The 21,800-nt window shown below is 37.9% G+C and overlaps 1 protein-coding gene across 1 annotated transcript in view; it reads left to right on the top strand.

Moving 5' to 3' along the window:
• The window catches only part of LOC121508925 (A disintegrin and metalloproteinase with thrombospondin motifs 7), a 135,224-nt gene that overhangs the window by 50,663 nt on the left and 62,761 nt on the right, over window positions 1-21,800 (top strand). Inside the window, exons 9-13 of the mRNA XM_041786076.1 lie at window positions 8,402-8,546; window positions 18,161-18,253; window positions 18,685-18,830; window positions 21,032-21,201; window positions 21,315-21,448. Coding sequence (XP_041642010.1) covers window positions 8,402-8,546; window positions 18,161-18,253; window positions 18,685-18,830; window positions 21,032-21,201; window positions 21,315-21,448 — 688 coding nt within the window. The remainder of the gene's footprint in view (window positions 1-8,401; window positions 8,547-18,160; window positions 18,254-18,684; window positions 18,831-21,031; window positions 21,202-21,314; window positions 21,449-21,800) is intronic.

The raw sequence follows: 21,800 nt of genomic DNA, 5'->3' as shown, positions 1-21,800 counted from the left end.
AAAGGAGTCTGCCAGAGAAAAGTACCCAGGACTTGAATATTGAGAGTGTAAGCAGTGCACCATGTTGGTGTTGTACCCAAAGTGCAGCTGTGGCTGAAAAAGACTTGGTGATTTGAATTTAATCTTGTTTCTTCATGAACTGAAAGTTTGACAGGTGAAAGAATGTCTGAAACTACTAAGTTCAAACTTTTTGTTCTTTTTTATAAATCTTTAGCCAGGAGATTAAGACCTACAGACAGTCACAGCTGTCAACTGGGGATTTGAAGAGTATGATTGTCTTTTTTACCACAGTACGAAAACCTCATGGTAAATGAATCTTCAGAGTTGCTTTTGAAGCCCTTCATGCACTGACTATTTTACTTTTAAAGCACAGTAAAAGTCAAAACACCAGAGGAGGGTTTTGACCGGTGTAAAGCAACTCTGAACACTGTGTTTTAAATGATGTGCCCCCTTTTAAAAGGATCTGCATACACTGATCATCAACCGGGGGCCCAGGGGCCACATCAGGCCCCCCACAGCTTCTCATCTGGCCTCCAGAAGTTTGATTTAATTTAGAAAATGTGCGGAAGAAAAAAATATATTGCTGTATTTAGGGTATCTTTTCTTTATTTTTCCTTAATCATTGTGAGTAATGATTAAGAGAATGACAACCACATACTCTTAATTCCATTCTTGATTGAAGCAGCAGGTTTCTGTGTAAACAGTTTAGGGGGGTAGAGATTTTATTTTTTACTGCCTGAGAATCAAAACAAGAGACCTGTTTTTGTTTTTCACCAATCAGGATGCAGCATATTCCCATAACACTACATGGCAGTCCCAGATATTTGTGGCTTAAATATCACAATTGCCCCCTTGTGGCTGGCAGCACTAATAGGGACTGAGTTCACTGCTAAAGGCTAAAAATAAGGTACATTTCAAAGTATAAAAAATTATTTAGACAGAGAGTTTGCTTTTATTTAGGTCATTTAATGGTCCAGCCCCCACTGCATAGACATAAGATGACCCTTACAAAAATGTAGTTGATGACCTCTGGAGTCAAATGTATTATATGGTATATGAGTAAAATATATTTATTGATTATATCATCAGAAATGAGTAAATATTTTGTTTTACTATACCAGTCCAAAAAACAGACATAGTTTTATCCCTTCAAACACCTGAAAATGGGATTTTGTCTCATATGTAGGCCAGTAAGGCAGGGTTGGAATTAAACTTTTTCATCTACCTGCCACTGTTGCTGTTGGATTCAAATATCTACCAGGATCAAACAGTTTACAAGTCACTCAATTTTAACAATCAGCTTTATTTAATTAGGTATAATAGAAAAAACCAGGCTTGTAGTACTCCTGTTGCTCATTTTAAAGTGCAATTTTCGATTAATTTGACTTGTACTTAACAATGCAAATGCTTGCTGTGCTTCCTACAGGGGCACAGTAAAGTCAAAGGCATTTTCCTCTATTATAAGTTTTAGACTTGCTAGAATTTAATATTTTATGTGCAGTTTCTGCAGTCTCAAACCAAAATTGAGCCTTCGTTTTACTTTTTTGGACAAGCAAGACATTGGTTTAAACATCTTTAGCAGATACACAGGCTGCAGTGGAGAACAACTCTCATATGATACTGAGTCGAAAAGCAGACGCCTTCTTGTAAACATTTGACAGCAGCTCTGACACAGGGAGGAGGAGGAGGCAAGATTTTTTTTTGTAAACATATTGCAAACATATTGGCAGCCAAAATAATACCTGTATCTTGATTTAGAACACCCTGATGGCTTACGGCAGTAATTAGCAGTACCTATGGCATTCCAGGGCTGACAAGGCCCCCTGCGTTCTAATTGGCCTCCCAAAATTCCTTAAAGTGATTGACTTATTGCCTATTCTGCTGTCATTTAGCCATTAAAGCATACTCAACCACTTAGCATATCTGACCCTATATCAGATAGGTTTTACTAACTTTAATATCCTCAAGATGAGGGATATGGAAGATGCCATAACATCCTTATATTTTTCTGTATGTGGCCCTCAGTTGAAAAAGTTTGGACACCCCAGGTGAATAGTGCTGTCACTTTGGCTTCACATCTTGGTACATTAGATAATGTTTTACTGCTCATTTGTCTCCAGGAATCATACATTTAACAAAAAGATAAACTCAACATAAACACCTGTTAAAATCCACTTAGACTTAGCCCGGGCTAATTAGAGCTAGTCCAGAAATCATTCCTCAGTGAGGAGAGATGACATTTTTAATAAAGACTGATACAGGTGGCCATATGACCTGACATTCATATCCCAGTGGGGTTTTTTAGCTTCACATGGTAATTGTAATATACTGTGGTTTTAGGAAATTAAAAGGGATTGTGTTTGTGAAAAGAGGATCACGTACTACAAACCTGGAATATGAAACTCAACTTATGGCTGTGCATGAGACCAGAGAAAGATGTGTTACAAATCACTATGTCCTCAAATATCATGTAGCTTGTGATTGAATCTTTGGGCTTTTATTTCTTTTATTCCTTTTAGCATTTACAGCCACTCCTTTGACGCTGCTTCAGGTTGGACATGAGACAAGTGAGTTGTCAGTTAAAAATCACCTTTTATCAGGCAGATCCTCTGCAAGCAAGCATATCTTTGCTTAATAACATCAAATTTGGAGGAGAGATATGTTTATCTGATTGCTGAGCCACAGTTTACAGTGAAAGGCTGGTGCTAGATTCACCTGGTTGTACTGTCAGAATAAAACAAGCACAAAACCAGGGCTCAGTCTAAACTACTGTTGTTCACAAATCTCAGTGTTGCGCTACCTTTGTTTATCAGCCACTGTGGTGTTTTGTTGAGCAATTGGTTGTTTTAAGTTATGTGTTCTTGACAACTAAAGGCAAGTGTCTCTTTTTTTGGCATACTTCAGGTGACTATATTGTCACTAGCTTACCACCCACTCCTAAATAGCAATCAAGTCAACATGCTTTCAGTCCACCTACACCTCTCAGCTGGTGCATCCCTGTTTTCATCCCTATTTTTCTGCAGTATCTGTTGACCTCCAACCTCAGCCAGCCAATCCAAAACCACACAACCACTCTGATAATTTTCTTCACATGAGGCTCGACAGCTGATGTTTATCTCCTGGTTTCTTTCCTCTTACAGCCAGCATTTTAATGTATTTTACCTCTTTATTTGACTGCAAGACAAGGCTTCCATTGTGCACAGCTAGAGTGGTCTATGCTGTCACGCTGCTTCAGAGGGTTTTGTCTGTAGGTGTTATTTTATGTGGAATGTAGAAGGTCACCCTCAGCTGAGTGATTTAGATACTATCACACAGATGAACTACTCATAAACAGAGGAACTCTTTAATGTCCAGAGGAAAATTCCAGACAGGCCAAAGAGGCTGTGTGGAAGAAAACTTAATTGTGCCTGTTTGAAGTGAATTCAATTGCTGCAAAGCTATATAGCCTAAAGATATCTCACACATACACCCTGGCTCATATATTGATTGTAAATTTGCTTTGAAGTTAATGGATTCTGGAAACAGTCAAATAATACACAGAAACATTTCCAGGAAAGTTGGCTTTGACAAAGGCTGCACAAGAACCTAATTTGCCCTTTGAGCTGCTTTTCAGTGCAGAGGCACTCATGGAGAACATTTTAATTGCTGCTGTTCAGCAGTGAGTGTCAGCTGACCTCAGATCAATGATTTCGTTGTGGAGTCCAAAACAATCAGCTTGTAAATCTGATGTTTCTGTCTGTGTAATCTTGAAGCTCACATACAGAGGTTCGGTAACCTTGCAAAGCAGATGGATATGCCCGTTTGCATGTTTTTCACTGGCGAATCCATCTTGCAAAGCTCCCATCTGAACCGTTTGGGCCCTGTTAGAAAGTGACAGGACCAATCAGCAACGAGGGGCAGTACTTTCAGGCACTGCAGAGTCGAGACGTAAACAAGCAGCAGCAAGAGCTGGTGCAGTTATGGAGGAAGAGCTTAGCTTGGATGCTGCTAAAGTGCCACTTTTTGTCAGAACTTGACAACATTTCTTCGTTAAAAGAAGAACAAAGAAGAGCAGTGAGTTATTTTCTTTTCAAAAACGACAAAAGTCGAGTACTAACATGTCTATAGTTGACATGTTTCACATTATTCCTCAGTAGCTGCGCACACGCAGCTTGATAGCGGCTATGTCATGTGTTTTGTTGCTCTTATTGGCCCGTAGAGATGTGACGGACAGAACGTTCACCCAATCACACTTTTCTCAAACGTTTCCTATTGAAGCTTTCCCAAATGGATGTGTGAAACAAATCCATCTGGAGTGTCAGGTTAGAGGCTCGGCATATAAATGTGAAACATGAGTATAATGTAAGATAATATATATAAAATGTTACATGGCATCTAGATGTTTTTGCAGCAGGTTGTTATTGCAGACTTTTCTTAACATTTTCTAATTTGTCTTTCACACATCACTGACTGGTTCAAGCAACTGCTGTCTCAGTTACAATAGATTAATTTGATTTTGTGACTACAAGCAAAAACCAAAGAAAAAAGCCAAAGGATTAGCCAGATTCCATGTCTGTCAACAGGTAGATCTATCTTACAAAGCTTCAGCCTCATATGTGTGTTCCTGCCCAGAGAATGAACAGACCAGTCACCATCAGGAACTTAAGGTGTGTGTCTGCAGTCACAGCACTGAGTCTGTGTGGAAAGGTTCCAATCAGGCTTTCACATCTTGACACTGCAGTTTTACTCCATTCCTCTTTGCAAAATGCTCAAGCTCTGTCAGGTTGCCCAGGGATTGGGCATGAACAGCACTTTTCAAGGCCAGCTACACATTTTATCAGATTGAGGACTGGGCTTTGAATAGGTGCTGTATGTGACAGACAGGATGCTCATCCAACAGTTAGATTTTCATTATCAGAGGACACTGCAGCCTTATGGAGTTGCATTAAATTATACCATAATGTAGCTTCTTAAGCACTATATATCTTCTTATGCTTGACTTAACTTTCACTGTCTGGCAACTGTATACCTCATGGAGGTATATCTGTACTCATATTCACCATTAGCTATACATAGCTGAAAAACACACAGTCTGCAATGACTTAAACAAAACATGGCTTACCCTAACCCTTAACGGTTCCCTTCAATTCCTTACTTCCATGTACCTTTAAAAACACGGTCTTGCGAGAGACAGTCAGTGAAGCAAGCAATAGCAGAGAAGTTGAGGAAGTAAAAATGCTGGAGAGTCAGAAAAGCAGGCTAATATGGTCTTAAGTGGGGCTTCATTTCTCAAAAAAAGATGCAAACAGGGCAACATGCAATGTCTATTAATTTTGTGCAAGATTTCAATTTATTTTCATACACCCAGAGATCTAGGATCCAGAGGCTAGTTTTAAATTTATCTTAAGGTTTTATATTTTAAAGATGATGAGCAATAGTCTTGTATTTTTTTTCATGTTCAGAGAATGATGATTCAGAGAGCAGTTTGTTTTAACTGAGATACTTCCCGCAAAAAAGATGATTTTTGAATATTTTAGCGGGTTCTCCTTCCAAACACTTGATGTTAAACAGTTTTTAGTTATTAAAACTGTTTGTTAAAGCCTGTAGTTAAAGTGTGCTTGTCATTGACTCTCACTGAACATGGCATACACCTTGTTCAGTGTTCAGAGAGAAAGAGACAACCGTGAAACCCTATGTAGTCTACTTTTTTCTAAAAGGAAAGTCACAGGAAAGAATCAAAAAGTTTTTAATGTTTTTAATCACTGGACAGCACTAATAATCTTACATTTTTACCTCTAGAGTCTTTCTTTTTTCGATTCCCTGCTGCCTCATCATCTTTCAAAGAAATATTTCAAAACTCCCAACATGAATTTATTCTTAATCTGATTTTGTTTAACAGACACTTTGAAACTTGTAAAAACAAAAATAAAAAATACAGCTCTGTTATTTTTATTAACTTCTTTTGCATGTCTGAGACAATGCAGTTCTGGGTTAAGTTAACACTGCATACGGGTTTTTTAGTGCAACCCTCACAGCTACAGTGGCTGGCAGAGTAAAACACAATTGGCCATGGTAATGGAAGGATGTAATGAGACACTGAATCTAGATTAAATGATGCTCGTTGCTGTACTCCATCCCCTGGAAGTCACTTAACAGGTAATGTTGGACACTTTTCCTGCAGCTCATTTCGAAATCAATTTCAGTCAGTGTCAGTCAGACTGCTCCTGCTGCCACTGTCTATAAAACTACCTTCATTTTAAACTACCTTCCTTCAGAACTAATGACTGTTCTGCAATAAATCACTTTTCACAGTAGTCTGCATTTGAATGAATGACATTACGTAGACAGGATTATAACTTTTCACTCATGGTAATTAATGTGTGTTCACTGATTGTGATAGATAATTATTTGTTGTTGTTTAACTGACGTAAGCTGCCTTGCATTAATTCATAATTTCTTTGCACATTTCCCTGCAACTGTTTTTCCTTTAAAGGAAAATGAAAATGCTTCAAATCCCTTTTTAACAGTTTCATTAAGCACAATGTTTTTAAATAGTGGGTACTTAACTGTATGCTTGTTAAACTATCACTGTGTTCACAAATATAATATTACTGCAGTTGATGGAAAGGATGACTACTTCTGGTTTGTCAGACTATATTTGACTGAGTGTACAGGGAGCTCATGGCTTGGCGGTAAGGTCCTGTCCCAGGTTTGGGGATTGTGTCCTCTGAGAAGGTGGCCCGGGTCTCAGGTCCAGCCTGTGCCTCCTTGCCTGCATGTTATTCCCCACACTCTCGCCCTTATTTTCTCCTCCATTCACTGTCCTATCTAATAAATGCAAAAGCCCAGATAAAAATCTAAAATAGATACATACTATATATCAACATTTGATTGGGCGCAGATGCCGACGTAGCAAAGTCGATCAAGACTAGAGGATGTAGTTTATATAAACCTCACCTTGATCAGTAGGCCCATTTGTGTTGGTAAGAAATGGGAGGTAAATTGCATGTGTATAGATCTCAGTCAGGCATGAACATCTTTTTACTCCATTGTTTTTTCAAAACTGCTCAAACTCTGTCAGATTGTATGGGGATCAGGTTTCAATCAGGCTCAAGCTCTGTCAGGTTGCCCAGGGATTGGGCATGAACAGCCCTTTTCAAGGCCAGCCACAAATTTTCTATTGGATTGAGGTCTGAGCTTTGACTTGGCCACTCCAGAACATTCACCTTGTTGTCTTTAAAGCTGTTTTTGTGTAGCTTTGCAATGTGCTTTAGGTCGTTGTCTTGCTGGAAATAAAATCTTCTCCCTAGCAGCATATTTCTTGCAGTCTCAATAACATTGTCCTCCAGGATGTTCTTATATTTTGCAGCATTCATTTTACCCTCTACCTTTCCAAGCTGCTGGCTGCTGAGAAACATCCCCAGAGCATGATGCTGCCAAAAAGTCACATTTAAGTCTCCCACATACCTTTTGGCAAACTGTAGTCCAGATTTAATCTGAGTTTACTTCAACAGCGCAGAGTCTGTCTGCAGAGTCTCTACCAGCTCAGCTGCCGAAGCTTGTAACTCTTTGAGAGTAGTCATGAGTGTCTTTGTGGACTCTCTCACTAGTCTCCTTCTTGCACAGTCACTCAGTTTCTGAGGATGGTCTGATCTAGGCTGACTTACACAAATGCCACACTCCTTCCATTTCTTGATAAAGGATTTAACTGAACTCTGGGGGATGTTCAGTGCCTTAGATATTTTTTTATATCCATCCCCTGACTGATACTCTTCAATAACCTTTTCTCTGGCTTGCTTTGAGTGTCCTTTTGGCTTTGTGGTGTAATGGTGGCCAGAAATACTGATTAACCAGTGACTGGACCTTCCAGACACAGGTGTCTTTATACTACAATCACCGAGACACATTCACTGCGCTCAGGTGATCACTGTTACACTAAAAGTGAGACTATTAGGACCAATTAGTCAGACCTCTGTTGAATTATATCAGTCACTTTAAAAGGGATGAATATTTATGCACTGACTTATTTTACAATTAATATTTTTATTTAATTGAAATTACTTTATAGAAATCTGTTGTAACTTTGACATTAAGAGGTGGGTTTTTTGTGTGTTTTTTGTCAAAAAGTACCAAATTATATTGACCATGGTTGATTAATAATATCATTAAAAGGATAAAACATCCAAGGGGATGAATAACTTGTAAAGGCACTGGATACTTAACTTCTGATAAAAATGCCTGTCCCTGTTTTTGAATGACCAGCCTTAAAATTCAGGAGTGTTTTCAAATGTTTTTTGCTGCAAACAGAAAGAGAGGGAAAATAGTGGAAAATTTTACTTTTGATAAAATGCTGAAAGACATTTGTAGTGTGTTCAACAAAAGACTCATTGTGCTCTGTTTTTTTTTTTTCTTTTTCTTACAGTCGTGGCTGGGGTTGGTGCCTGGATGATCCCCCTGTGAAGGATAAACTATCTCTGAACTTGGTGCTTCCTGGGGTTTTATACAGCGCTGCTCATCAGTGCAAGCTGCAGTATGGATCTGGCTCGGTGCTCTGTGATGACATGGATGTAAGTCTCTCTATAATAATAAAACACAATACTAGCATAAATCCAAGCATGTTCAGTTGTTTACATGAAATGTTCCCTTTCTTGTTTTGTTGTCTTTTCTTCCCACATACCCTTGAAATACTTCTTTCCTTCTTCTTTCTTCTTCCTTTACAGTTTCTTTCTAAACACAACCTCAGCAATTGTTAGCATATACTATCATGAGATCAATACTTTGTAGGTAGAAGGTAGTAAATAAACTGGACCGCTATTTATTTATTTATTTAGACTTCAAATAAACTCTGGTAGTTGTTTGTGTATTAGTTGTCTATAAATCTGAAAACTTGTTGAGAAATGAGAAAGTGATAGGGATATATATAGGTTTTTTGGGGTAAAGTGTCATTTGAGGAGAACAAGGCAAAAACTTTTTCAAGTTGTGAGCCAACAGTAACTTTCATCCTACTGGTGTTGGGATATAGCGGCAGTTTTATCACAACTGGACCACATTGCTTTTTACAATGAAGAGCAACAGAGCAGCATTAACTCACTGAGTGCCATTGACGAATATATATGTATAGGGCTGGCACTCAATGAGTTAAGAGCTTTTCATGGTGGAAAACATGTTTCTGCTCTTTTGCTGACCTGCTTTGGCAGTTTGCAAGACTTATGGGGGAAGGGGAGCAGGGGGTGTAGTGTAGGTCTGTGTATGAAATAGGAGCTGGTGGAGCAGTTACCTTGGCTGTAGCATTGGCGTAGTGGCAGTTTAATCTAGGGCTGGGCAATTAATCGCAAATTAGATTAAATCGCAATATGACCTGCTGCAATCTTCAAATCACAGACAGTGCAATATTTTTTTAACCTGAAATATGTCAAAGTATCAATTTGATACAGTTTTTTTGTAGCAGAGGTTTCATGCTCGACACATTATGCATGCATACAAGTGTCTTTCATTCAGAATAGTTTACTAAAATCCTGCTTTTCCTGTACGTGATGATTTTTCCAATGTAAATGAGAATAACAGAAAAAATGTATCCCTTTAGTATAGCAATTGATATCAGATTTGCTATATGAGCCAAAATCCTAATAAGATTTTTTTTTTTTTTTTTCAAATCTTTTATCCCTGGTTTAATCTGATATTGTGTTGGTTATAATATAGAATGATTTACTGTTTATGTTTGTTGAATAATACATAAGATAGGAACCTAAAAATAAGAGCATATTAAATCGCAATCGCAATATTGGGGGGAAAAATAGCAATTAGATTATTTTCTCAAATCGTTTAGCCCTAGTTTAATCAGAACTGGACAACGTTTCTTTATTGAAACAAGAGCAATGAGCAACACTGTAAGCTCCACTTGGCAGAGAAGACATTTTTGCTCTTCTCCCAACCGACCGTGGCATTTAATCCACATCATAATCCACAGTTCCCAAACTACAATAGCATTTACCGGTTGGCTTGTTGCAGAGCTGCACATGCATGCTACTACATCACGTTTTGTCGCTCTGATTGGCCCATCATGAATGTGACGGACAGAATGTTCATCCAATCAACTTCTACAATGCCTCGATAGCAAGCTTTCCCGGATGAATGTGAAATATCCATGCAAGGGAAATATGAAACTGTCTATCTGGCGTGTCAGGTTAACATTTGTGACCATGTCAACTCGGAATTTCCAAATTCCAAGATGAAATGGATGCACCATAACTTTAGACCTTGCTTCATGCAGAGTTCTCAAAAGGTTTCTTGTTCCTGGGGAACTTTTCTGCCACTGACAAATAGGGCTGGGCAATATACAGTATATTGAGTTTTTCGAATATATCAATATACTGTCAAATGTGATGTACTATAAGACATTATCTTTTATATATAGTTAAAATAACACCAAATGTTTCTTCCATGCAGCTGCCAGCTTGTCTTCTTCTCTCGCCACTGCCTATTACCCGTCACCCTGCCCCTCTTCTCTCCCTCTGAACAAAATTGAAACAACTGGTGGGTTGGGACCCAAAAATGGGTCATAGAGCAGTTTTCAGTGGGACGCAAGTAGGTGTCTGAAAAAAATGGTGGCAAAAGTCCTGAAGTCCTTATTGGACATACATTGATACCTTTTATTTTACCCCGTTTTACTGTGAAATTGGGTACATTTAAATGTTTGATCAATATTCAACTAATTTGTCACCTATTCTTGCAATAAATGGCTACTTTTCCTATGGTAATGAAGTAATTTCACAAGTTCTCTGGAAAACTGGCAAAAATTAACACACAATTCTGGGGAAAGAGGGTTTTAAAATTTGTTAGTTTTGTCCCTTTTTTTTATATTGGGTGTTTTGGTCCAATCATGCTCCAATCTGCAACATATTCAATTAATTAAACGTGTTGTTGAAACTTGGGTTGCGATCTGTCGTAAGACAGACTGGTGGGTCCTGAGGCCGGACCAGTTGAGAACCACTGCTCTAGAACACAACCCTCCCCCTACTCATTTACAACAATACCTGTATGCAGGGAGTGAGACAACATGGATGCAGTAAGATGGGAGCAATGCAGGAGAAGAGACACAGTTTTTTTAAAGCTGAATAACTTTTGAACCATAAATCATAGCCACTTACCTTGCCTCTAAAATCTTCTGGGGTTTTTTTTCAATTCTAATGACACTATCAGCATACATTCCTGCACCTGGTTCATGAGGATTTGACTGAAAGCTGAATGTTTTTGTTATTTTCTTGCAGAATAGACAATAGATATTGAATATCCTCATTGAGCTTAAAAATATTGAGATATGATTTTCTATGGATATCACCCAGCCCTGCCAAAAAACACCTCAGGTTTCTCTTTTCCCGTTGCTTTTTTCTCCTATCAACATTTTTTAGAGCAAAGAGTCTCAATTACACATAGGAAGTACAAAAATTAATTTTTACTGGTTTCTGATATGTGCATAGTTTCTAATTCTGCTCACAAACAGCTGCTTACTAACATGCAGCTATTGCAAAAATGAAGATGATGCTTGCATGATTTATTCTCTGCTTGTCGTTGTTTGTTTGAGCTGTTTTGTTTTGGCTCAACAAAAGAGATAGAATGTTTGTTGTTAAATCTACATTATAAAAAGAAGCCCCTTTTAAAAGCTTGGATGTGATCACATAACTGAATGAAGACAGTCAATAACTTCAGATGTTAAATTCAATGTTGGTAACATTTTGAACTTTGTGTTACAAAACCAAACATTTTCTATGACAAGATTTTACAAATTAAAAAGAACCAGTCCGTTGTGACGTGCTGTCTGACCTTGTTGGAAGCCACTTTGCATATCGATAAAAACAGCAGCTCTTTCAGAAGCCAAGTAGAAAAAGCCAGCCGTCTTCAGAGGGAGGAGAAGAGATTACATTTGAAGTCAAGGTTAGCAGGGCACACTTTAAGAGAGGCTCTCTCTGAAAGCATTCAGTGTTTCTCTTGTTAACATGAAAAGTGACAAAAAAAGAAATGTCATGAATGAAACAGCACTTGACAGCGTGTTCAAACTCTGTTGACCTCAACTTTTTTTCATAAAGAAGTTTTGGCCTGTACAGTTAGTGCTTCAGCAAACGCATGTAGCTGTTTGATGAAGGATTTATAAGGTGATCTATATCATATATGAGATATTTTAAAGCTGTACAGAACATGTGGCTATAGCAACAAGAAAGGCTGCCAGTTGGAGACCACACACATGCATTTTTACACAAGCAATGCATTTCCTGAAATTAGTGTTATTATGTGCTGATGAATACACACATTCACAGCATGTGCATTCTTCAAAAACCAGCCCACAGGATGGAAGAAAACAGCCATAGCATACTTAGAGGCCTACATTACCATCAGCCTACTGTTAAACATTTACAGCAGTGATCATAAACTAGCAGCCAAGGGCCACGTCAGGCCCCCCACATCGTCCCATCTAGCCCTCAGAACATTATCAAGTTCAGAAATATTCAGAGGAAAAAATATGTGCATGTATATCAGGCATCTTTTCTAAATCCCTACAGCTACCAAAACCCTCCAGAAGAATTGAGATTGAAAACAGTGTCCAGGTTGGTTTGATATTTGATCCATTTTATAGAAATCAACCTGTCAGCTGTTGTTGGCAAATAAGATGCATGATAAACACATACTTATCTGTTCATTCTTGATTGAAACCATGATTTTCTTTTAAATTCAGGTGTTGTCCTCTGAGAATCAAAACTAAAGTCCTTTTTCAATGATCAGTACACAGCGCTTTAGCAGAACACAACAGTCCTAGAAATATCCAGCAAAAATATCCCAGTCGCCCCCTTGTGGCTGGATACAATACATGGACTGATCTCATTTTAGAGGCTTCAGAAAAATGGCATACATTTGAAAGAAAATAAAAATATATTTTAAAAAATGTTGATTAAACCAAAATATCTCTCTCTTCTTGTTCATTGGTTCTCAACTGGTCTAGCCTCAGCACCCATCAATATCTTTGATGACAAATCGCGACCCAAATTTCCAAAGATTTTTTAAACAATGCGCGTTTGTTAAATAACAATGTTGCAATGAAGATCTTGGATGTAACAGAATTCATGACAGGAACAAGAGACATGACAAAACTGACATGTTTACACCCCCTTTTCCCCATGATAACGTGCACATTTTAGCAAATTTCCAGCGATCTTGAGAAATTACTTCATCAACATTGTAAAAGCAGATCTTTTATTGCAAGAAAAAGAGATAAATTAGTTGAAATATTGGTAAAACATTCAAATTCACCCATCATCACAAAAATAGTAAAATAAATTGTATGGTTGCATGTTCTTCATAGACTTTTGCCACCATTTTTTCTAGACACGCATTGGCGACCCACTGAAAACTGCTCTGCGACTCACTTTTGGGTCCCGACCAACCAGTTGATAACCACTGTTCTAGTTTATGTGAAAGTCTGCCCCCCAAAGCATCTATCAAGGAAAACAACTGGACCATGATGGCCAAATGTAGTAGATGACCCCTGATATACAGGAACCGTGCATATTCAACTAAGACTTTAAGACTTGTCTTCTTTTTAGTGTGGTTAGCAGCTATCCAGAGTTTAAGATGTCCCATAGATATCTTAAAACATAGCTAAAAATGGGTGGTGTATATCTTTGATGCTTCATCAGAGCCTATTCTCTAACATTCTTGCTTCTTTCACTTGGTCTCAGCAGGTGTCTGAATGGCAATCTTAGACATGCAACAAAGAGAAATGCTCTTAAAACCTCATATCATTCATGAACAAACACTCAACAGATATATTTAAGGACAATCTCAGTCTTTATAATCTCAATTCCTCCTCTTGAGTCTTAACAGGTCCTTTTTCCTCAGTAACAATAGCCTGTATATGTGCTAAAACACAGGAACTGACCAAGCATTTGACACTTGAACAAAGAAGTATTATATTTAGTGTTTTGAGTGACTCATGAAGAGGGTTTTAATTTTTACAGAGAACATTGGATTGGTGGCAACATAGAAACCTAGAACAGAGAAAAATCAGTGCAGAGAGGTCAGTGTCATTGTGATCTAATGATCCACAGCAGGTTTATGAATGCTGAAAAAAAAAAAACCTTGCCGACTCTCGTCCCAAATCAGGCCTTTGAGAATAAATAGTCTGTACAACAGAAAGATCACACTATATATGAAGATACAATATATGTGTACCACATTATAACAAAACATAAAGGCTGCAGACCAGTATAAATGTGAAAATTAAGCTACAACTGTGTTAAGTGATGGTATTATTTGCTCTTATCAAGCAGTTGACCTGTGCTACAAAAGATTTGAATCTGAGATCACCTGTATTAATATATGTACAACAAAGGGCATCCAACTCAATCCATGCAGGGTGCAAAGATTTTAGTGATTATAGTTGTCACTAAAGCCATTGGTACCCTTTTAATAGTCTTTAACAGTCTTTCTATGAGGATGTGTGCTATCACTGGCATAATATCAGCAGATATAAACTTAAAGCTAAATATCGGTAGCAGCAGATATGAAAATCTTTTGATATTTTACACTATGGGGAGAACATCAAAGTTCACACAGAAAGAATTTGCCCAGTAGGAATTCAAACCAAGAAGTTCTTTGCTATGAGGTGATAGCATGAACCAATGCTCCACTGTGCAGCCCTGCCTGTCTTTATGTCATGTAAATCCTGACAGACTAAATGTATAAGTAACATGCTGTTAAAGTGCTTCTGACTTATCTGTTTGGTGCTATGCCTTTGTTAGCATTCTTACTGGAAATATAGGAGTGATAATGGAAGTAGCATTGAAAGATGGAATCTTTGATTGATTATTAGCTGCACTTGCATGCAGATATTGTTTTACAGACAGTTTGTTAGTAGGCTCTAGGGGGCATTATGGGTATTCTGCCCCCTTAGCTCTCTACACACACTGTGTATGGAGCCTGACAAGTCCCACTGGATAGTACTACTCAGCCTACAAATGAAAACTAGAATGTGCTTTCTGCTTTTTTTTCCAGAATCTGTAAATCATGGGAACACAGACAGTAGCTTGCTAGTATTTTCACTTGGTGTACGCACTGACCAGGGAGTCAGTTTAATGAACCTGTAAGAACTGAGTCAGATGAATATCTTGTGTATTTTTTCCTGGAGATTACTGAATCTGCTTGATGCTGCTTTAGCCCAGAGATGTGGGAGGCTTCTCTATTGATTTGTTTGTTTTTACATGAGGCATGTTGAGAGGAGGAGGATGATGGGAAGAGTCTTAATAAATCTGGTATGGATCAGTAAGCAGTCCGGAAGATGTATTCAAGTTATGAGTCTTTTGTAACTCATGTGGAGTGTGATGTTCAGACACTGTGACCTTTCCAATACTTCTGAAAGTTAATCTCTACCCTGAGAATCAATACTGTTGTCTTTTCAACCTTTATCTTTGTGATGGCAGTGACAGAAGCTGTAGGTTGGATGTTGCAGTGCTCAATGGCATTTACTGCTTTCCAAAATATCTTTCACAAGTTTATCTTCCACATTTTCATAACAAATGTCAAGCAACAGCTGCAGAAATGGGAATAGAAGATTGCAGAAATTAGGAGAGTAAATCCCTAATTAACGTTACAGCTGACCTTTGATGTTATCACATTTTACTGTTGTAGGAAATAAATATTGTTTCACAAAGAAAGCATATCTTCATATACAGACTGTCATCTTGAAATGTTTTTCACATTATCAGTTAGTCTGTGTACAGAGACAGGTAAGTTGAGTTACAGGTATAGCTCACTGAGGCTATTAAAACAGAACACTGCTTGTTTCTCTCTTTCTGCATCTTTCTCTATCCCTTTAAAATCTCAACACTGCTTCAGCTGCTCAAAATTAGCCTGATTCTGCTCCAGGTTTCTTCCTGTTAAAACAGTTTTTCTTCACCAGTCTTACTTTTCTAAGTCTTGCTTAGTGCTGTGTTCATGGTGGATTAATGTTGGGTCTTCATAAATAATATAGCAAACAGTTTTAGGATTGGAACAGGTGTCGGTTCTTCAGGGCCAATACAGATTAGTGATAGCTCATGAGACTGATAACAAATAGCCTATTTGGAACCGACATGAATTTATTATGATGTACTTAATGTGCTTAATGTGGCTAAAATAAAAGATAAAAATGATATGAAAATAAACTATTCATCACAAGGTCTATCAGAGCAAAACAGTAGAAACAGAAAAAGAGAAGGTAATGTCATTTTCCTAGCACAAGTATTGTAGGTAAGAGCTTTTTTTAAAATTTAGTTTTTACTGGAACTGAGCAATAAGGAGGCATTTGATTTTAGCCTAGAATCCTCACATTATAAATATGATATTCCTTTATTAGTCCCACAAGGGGAAATTTCAAATTTACAGCAGAAAGAATGATGTAAACAAAGCACGCAAGAGAGTGAAAAGAGCATTCAATAAGTACAAGGAATAAATACAAAATAGGAAATACAAAAAGTAACTTAGAAATTGAAAAAATTAAAAACAGTATTTACAGCTTCTGGACTTAGAGGAGACACTTCAGTAAACTGGGGCTATCCAACCACTGTTTTCATTTTGGTTTCTCTTGAAGTTACAACTTTATTATGTTATAGATGTATGACTCTATAAATTTTAAATTTCTGAGTTGACCAAGTTAAAATTTCTGACTTCTTAAACTTTAAAATTTCTATTTTTGTCTCAAAATTTTCTACTTTTTAAACTAAAAAGATCTGAGTTTGGTTTCTCATAACTTAATGACTTCATAACTTTAAAAAAAATCCTCAAAACTTTCAAGTTTGTTTTTTTTTTTTTTTTAACTGAACATATCCTCTTCTTTTTTCTACATTTCAGGGTGGCTCTAATAAGCCGCCATGTCTTCGTACCAAACTTACGAAATATGTGCAGTTTTTTACAAGCTCTAGCACTTTTTGATACTGATGACCATTGAAATAATAGAGACTATACCACAAAACAACAAATTTCATCAAAGTCTCAAAATATCAAAAATGTCCACAACATCAGTCAGTTTAAAGTGTCTTGAAATAACATTGGTTATTGGTATAAATTTAGATTGATTGATAGATTGACTAATGTCCCTGTCTGAGTATACATGCACAAAAGAGAGCATGCCCACCTCTGGTAGATGGCGCTGTGCCCTCTTTCAGCGAGTTACTGTATACACTCCTCCTGTTGACCTTGAAAACGTGAAAAACTTTACAGTTCTGTACATCTTGTGCAGACTGTGCTTTGCTTTTGGCATGAATGCAGTGTATTCTGTCCCTCCAGCTTATGGGGATGTTGAAAGGCAGACGGCAGCACAACCTCTGCCATACCAAGCATTTATGCTTCTCAGTGACTCATAGACTGTGGAGCATGTTCAGAATGCCTCAGCCAGTCTGGTTCAATGGAGATTTTTGCATGAAAGAGAAGGAATCTTGTAACTCTGACTGTGAGAAATTCAATTAAATGTGATCTCAGTTAGAATAACATATTGACATGTATTTTAAAAGTTTTAGGCAGAATTATGTTTTCTATAAATCTTTCAGACAGACAGGTGCATTTTTTCTTTAGTTAGTAGACAACATCAAGCTTGCTGTTTTTTAGTTTTATCGTACCTGCTTCATAGTGTAGATTTTAAATTTCTGTCCTATCTCCTGTGTTTGTCCAATTTAATCATACAAATAATGCAGGTAGATCTTGGGAAATATTCTGTATGGAGAACAATAGAGAACCAGGAGAGAAATAGACAAACACAAGCTGCATCATGCATGTCCAAGGACATTTATTAAGTGAACTGTCTGTAATTAAATTGACTATTGAAGGGCCTTGTTTTGTTATTGTGAAAAACAAAGTACATATACATCATTCATAATATATGGACTAATTGTGTTTATTTATATGACTCAATGTTCATGTTTTATATAAGCCTTTCTTAGTTGTCAGTTCTCAAACAATGGTGACCATCCACAATAACAAAAAGACAGATTATCTTAATGGTATGACAAGATGGACAAACAAAAACAACTAAGCAGTTATTATTCTCATGGAATGTCTCTGCTTGTGAGAGAAAACTCATGCATACAAATGAATGCAAACATCATATTTGAGAGGTAAACAGGTTGTCAGAAATAAGACGCTGGTCTCTCTTTTTTCTAAGAACGTGTGTGGTACTCTGTGGTGCACTGTGGGAACGACCTGCCACTCAAAGCTGGACGGAGCTGTGGATGGAACCAGCTGTGGAGAGGATAAGGTGAGTCTCAGTGTAATACGTGTCAAAATTTGAGATGCACAGACTGTGATCAAAATGCTGATTTTGTTATTGGCAGCCATCGGTGTTTGATTTCCACACACGGTATGATTTTTAGACTGTTTTATGAACAATTTTGTACAATTTTAAATTGGGGAGATGACTTTAAAATGTCAATAACTACCAAAACAGTGTTGTTAAATTAAATTGTTTTCTGGGTTATCCGTGGGGAAAAAAGTTCAGCCAAGATTGTAAAGACTGTAGTGGATAGTCTGACTGCCGATAGAAGTGACAGACACCTCCTTTAGACAACACTAAATTCTTACGTTGTGAAATAAAACCATATGGTAGCTTGTGTGTGTGTGTGTGTGTGTGTGTGTGTGTGTGTGTGTGTGTATGTTTAATCATCTATGAAAACTTACTACTTTTTACAGTGGTGTATCAGTGGGGAGTGTGTAGTAGTTGGATCTGAACCAAAGAGTGTGAATGGAGGCTGGGCATCATGGAGCGAGTGGTCACCCTGCTCCAGGACGTGTGGAGCTGGAGTCCAGAGCGCCCACAGAGACTGTGATAACCCAATGTAAGTAGGAAGAGGTTAGGTGCTGATTATAAAAAGAACTTGACATAACTGCCTATCTAATTGTAATGCTTTTGGGGCTGCCAGCCTGCTCCACTTTGCAAGCACACAGTGAGGGGTGCAGTGTGAAGAGGGAGAGGGAGCACAGTGCAGAATTATGCACACATGGAGGAAAAAAAACAAATATTTCAATTGATTATGTGTTCCTATGCCACTCTATCTCATCTGGATAGATTTCTGTTTTTAAAAATACTCAGGCCTACAGTCTAAAATTTACATATAACAGACGAGCTTGGAGAGAATATGCACAGGTTTTGGTTGGGTCAGACTGGAAGTTCTAGCCTCCATCTAAGCTATACAGTACTGTGCAGAAGTTTTAGGCATGTTTGGGACGAAATTTGAGGCTGAAGTAAGGCGTGTAATGCCAAGTATGCCCACCTGAGGGCCCCATCGGGTTGGAAGGAGGATTGACACAACCCAGGTCATGCTCTGGATGTCTTTGTACATTACCAAGGGCACAGGAAAATAATCTGATGAAAACAAAACAAAAACCACAGCTTTAGGGTGGAGTTATGGGTAGATGTGGTGCTTAAACATAGCCTACAGTACTGTTAGGGTGGGTAGGAGGGTTGCCACAACACCCTGGTTATTATGTGTGTTCTAAGCACCTGAAAACTGTTGGTGGTTGCTGGGCGTATTACCAGGGGTGAAAAGGCTCGGGCAAAAGAAATGCAGTTAAGCTCGACCTTGGCTGCTGAGCGACACACGTACATGTCAAATGTGTCAACACTGACTCTAGCCGCCCTCCCTCCTCTCTTCAGCCCAGGGTTGTGGAATAACAGGACCTGTGAAGAACCATTAGCGCTCTACATGCCTAAAATTTCTGCACAGTATTGTAACTTTATGTGCTTTGTGTGATTTTTAGTTTTTCGCTAGAAATATTTTAGGTATTATAACTTTCATTCTTCCTTTTTATATTAAAATGTTATGAAAGGCATTAAATCAAAAGAAAAAGGCTTCCTTAGAAGGTTATAAAATTAGGAAAGGCCCTGTTATGTATTCCTTCATATAAAATCAGAATGAATAGCATCTCAGTGTTGGAATAACAGGCTGCTTAGTTGTCTTCTTTGTCTGCAGCATCAACAAGTGTAGATAAAAAAAATTTTTCCTTACACAAAGAAAAAGTGACTGACATGTGGATGATAAAGATGTCCTAAAGCTTAACTTAAATACCACATTAAATCCAACCTCTGTGGAGTAGAGGGAGCTTGTTCCGTCTTTATAGTAGGGCTCATATCAGGAAAAATAGAAACCAAGAAATATGGAAAATAAGAAACACATAGTTTGTTTGTCATGTTTTGACATTTCATTTCTACTCAAATCTAAAATGTCAGTTTGTTGCGAAAATCCATCCTGAGTCATGGGTTACATAAAACCTTCTCTGGTTTTGAAGTAGTTTTGTGTGTCTTTTGTAAATTAAAGTCCTCATAAAGTAATAAAAAAACTTTATCCTAGGTTTGTTGTATGACAGATCACTCTTTTATGAAGCACCAAACCAAATTTCAGTCATGTAAAACATCTCTAAGTTTATAAGATTAAGCTTCAAAATCATAAAAATGAGTCAGTAAAATCTACTCTAAGATGTTGTCGCTATGTCAGTTGAATGAGCTAAAGCCACGCCCACTCACGAAAAATATGATGCTATCAAATTTTTTAAAAATGCTTCTGGTCAGAGTGCAGCTGCCTGGTTCTGTGTTAGAGCAGAGAGACAGAAGATAGGGATTAAATGTAATGTTTTCTGGCATAAATCTCTCTGTTGTGATACTTCTACTGACCCGCAGGCCACCAAGGCTGATAGATTTTTTTAAAAAAAGCACAGCATGTACCTGGCTGTTGAATTTCAATGAAGGCAGTAACATCAGCTAACAACTGAAACTGCTCTGTGATTTTATGTCATTGTCGCGTTGGGGGGGGGGGGGGGATGTCATGGGCTCAAGTATTTGAGCAGCAAACTTACTCCAACATATCTAGTGTGTTTAGACACAAATTTAGGATTTCACTTTTCAGGGACTTTAAGAAGTACTTAATACTACCATCAAAAAGTCCTAAAAAACACTAAAAAAATATCCTGTGTCATACCAATCAATAGACCAAGAGAGTAAACATCAGTAAGCTGTAGAGTAACATTATTGACTCTTCCACAGTCCTGCTTACAAAGGGAAATACTGTCTGGGGGAGCGGCTCAGGTACAAGATCTGTAACACTGCCCCGTGTCTTCATGACCTGCCGAGCTTCAGAAGCATCCAGTGCTCTCACTTCAACAGCATGCCATACAAGGGCAAGTTTTACAAGTGGGATGCAGTCATCAACAGAGGTGAGCAGATAAAAAAATAATGCAATACTGAAGCAAGTGTAAAAAGAGTTTCTTGGGTTGGTATAAATTCTATCCATCTTCTTTTTTCTGTTGTATTGTCCTAAAACTCTCAGTGAGCCCCTGTGAGCTTCACTGCCGTCCACTTAATGAAGATTTTTCTGAAAAGATGCGAGATGCCGTCATCGATGGGACGCCCTGCTACGAAGGCAACAAAAGTAGAGATATATGCCTCAACGGCATCTGCAAGGTATCAAGTCAGAGGAGACTGGAGTGTTTACAGGCTTAAGTTTGTGTGAAAACTCAAAAAAATAGATGTCATCGTTACCAAGATCAGATAAATGTGAAAAGGGAAATAGAAATATTGTTTTGAAAAGCTAATTGTTTCCAAAAATCAAAACATGATTTTTATCTCATGAAATTATTGTTAATAGTCTTTGAAAACCAAAATCAGCTTTATTCGTCAAGTAAGCTCATGCAACAAGGAATTTGACACCAGTTAGCTTTTCTCTTGAAAGTCCTGCAACCAGCTCTGCGCTTTGACAAGCTGAATCCCAGACACCTGCATCAGAGGTCTTGATTAGAGCTGCAACAGCTCGCTT

Source organism: Cheilinus undulatus, linkage group 1 (genome assembly GCF_018320785.1).
Source record: "Cheilinus undulatus linkage group 1, ASM1832078v1, whole genome shotgun sequence".
In the NCBI taxonomy this organism is placed as follows: domain Eukaryota; kingdom Metazoa; phylum Chordata; class Actinopteri; order Labriformes; family Labridae; genus Cheilinus; species Cheilinus undulatus.
The sequence above is the reverse complement of the archived record's forward strand: the minus strand, read 5'-3'. Positions and strand labels throughout refer to the sequence as shown.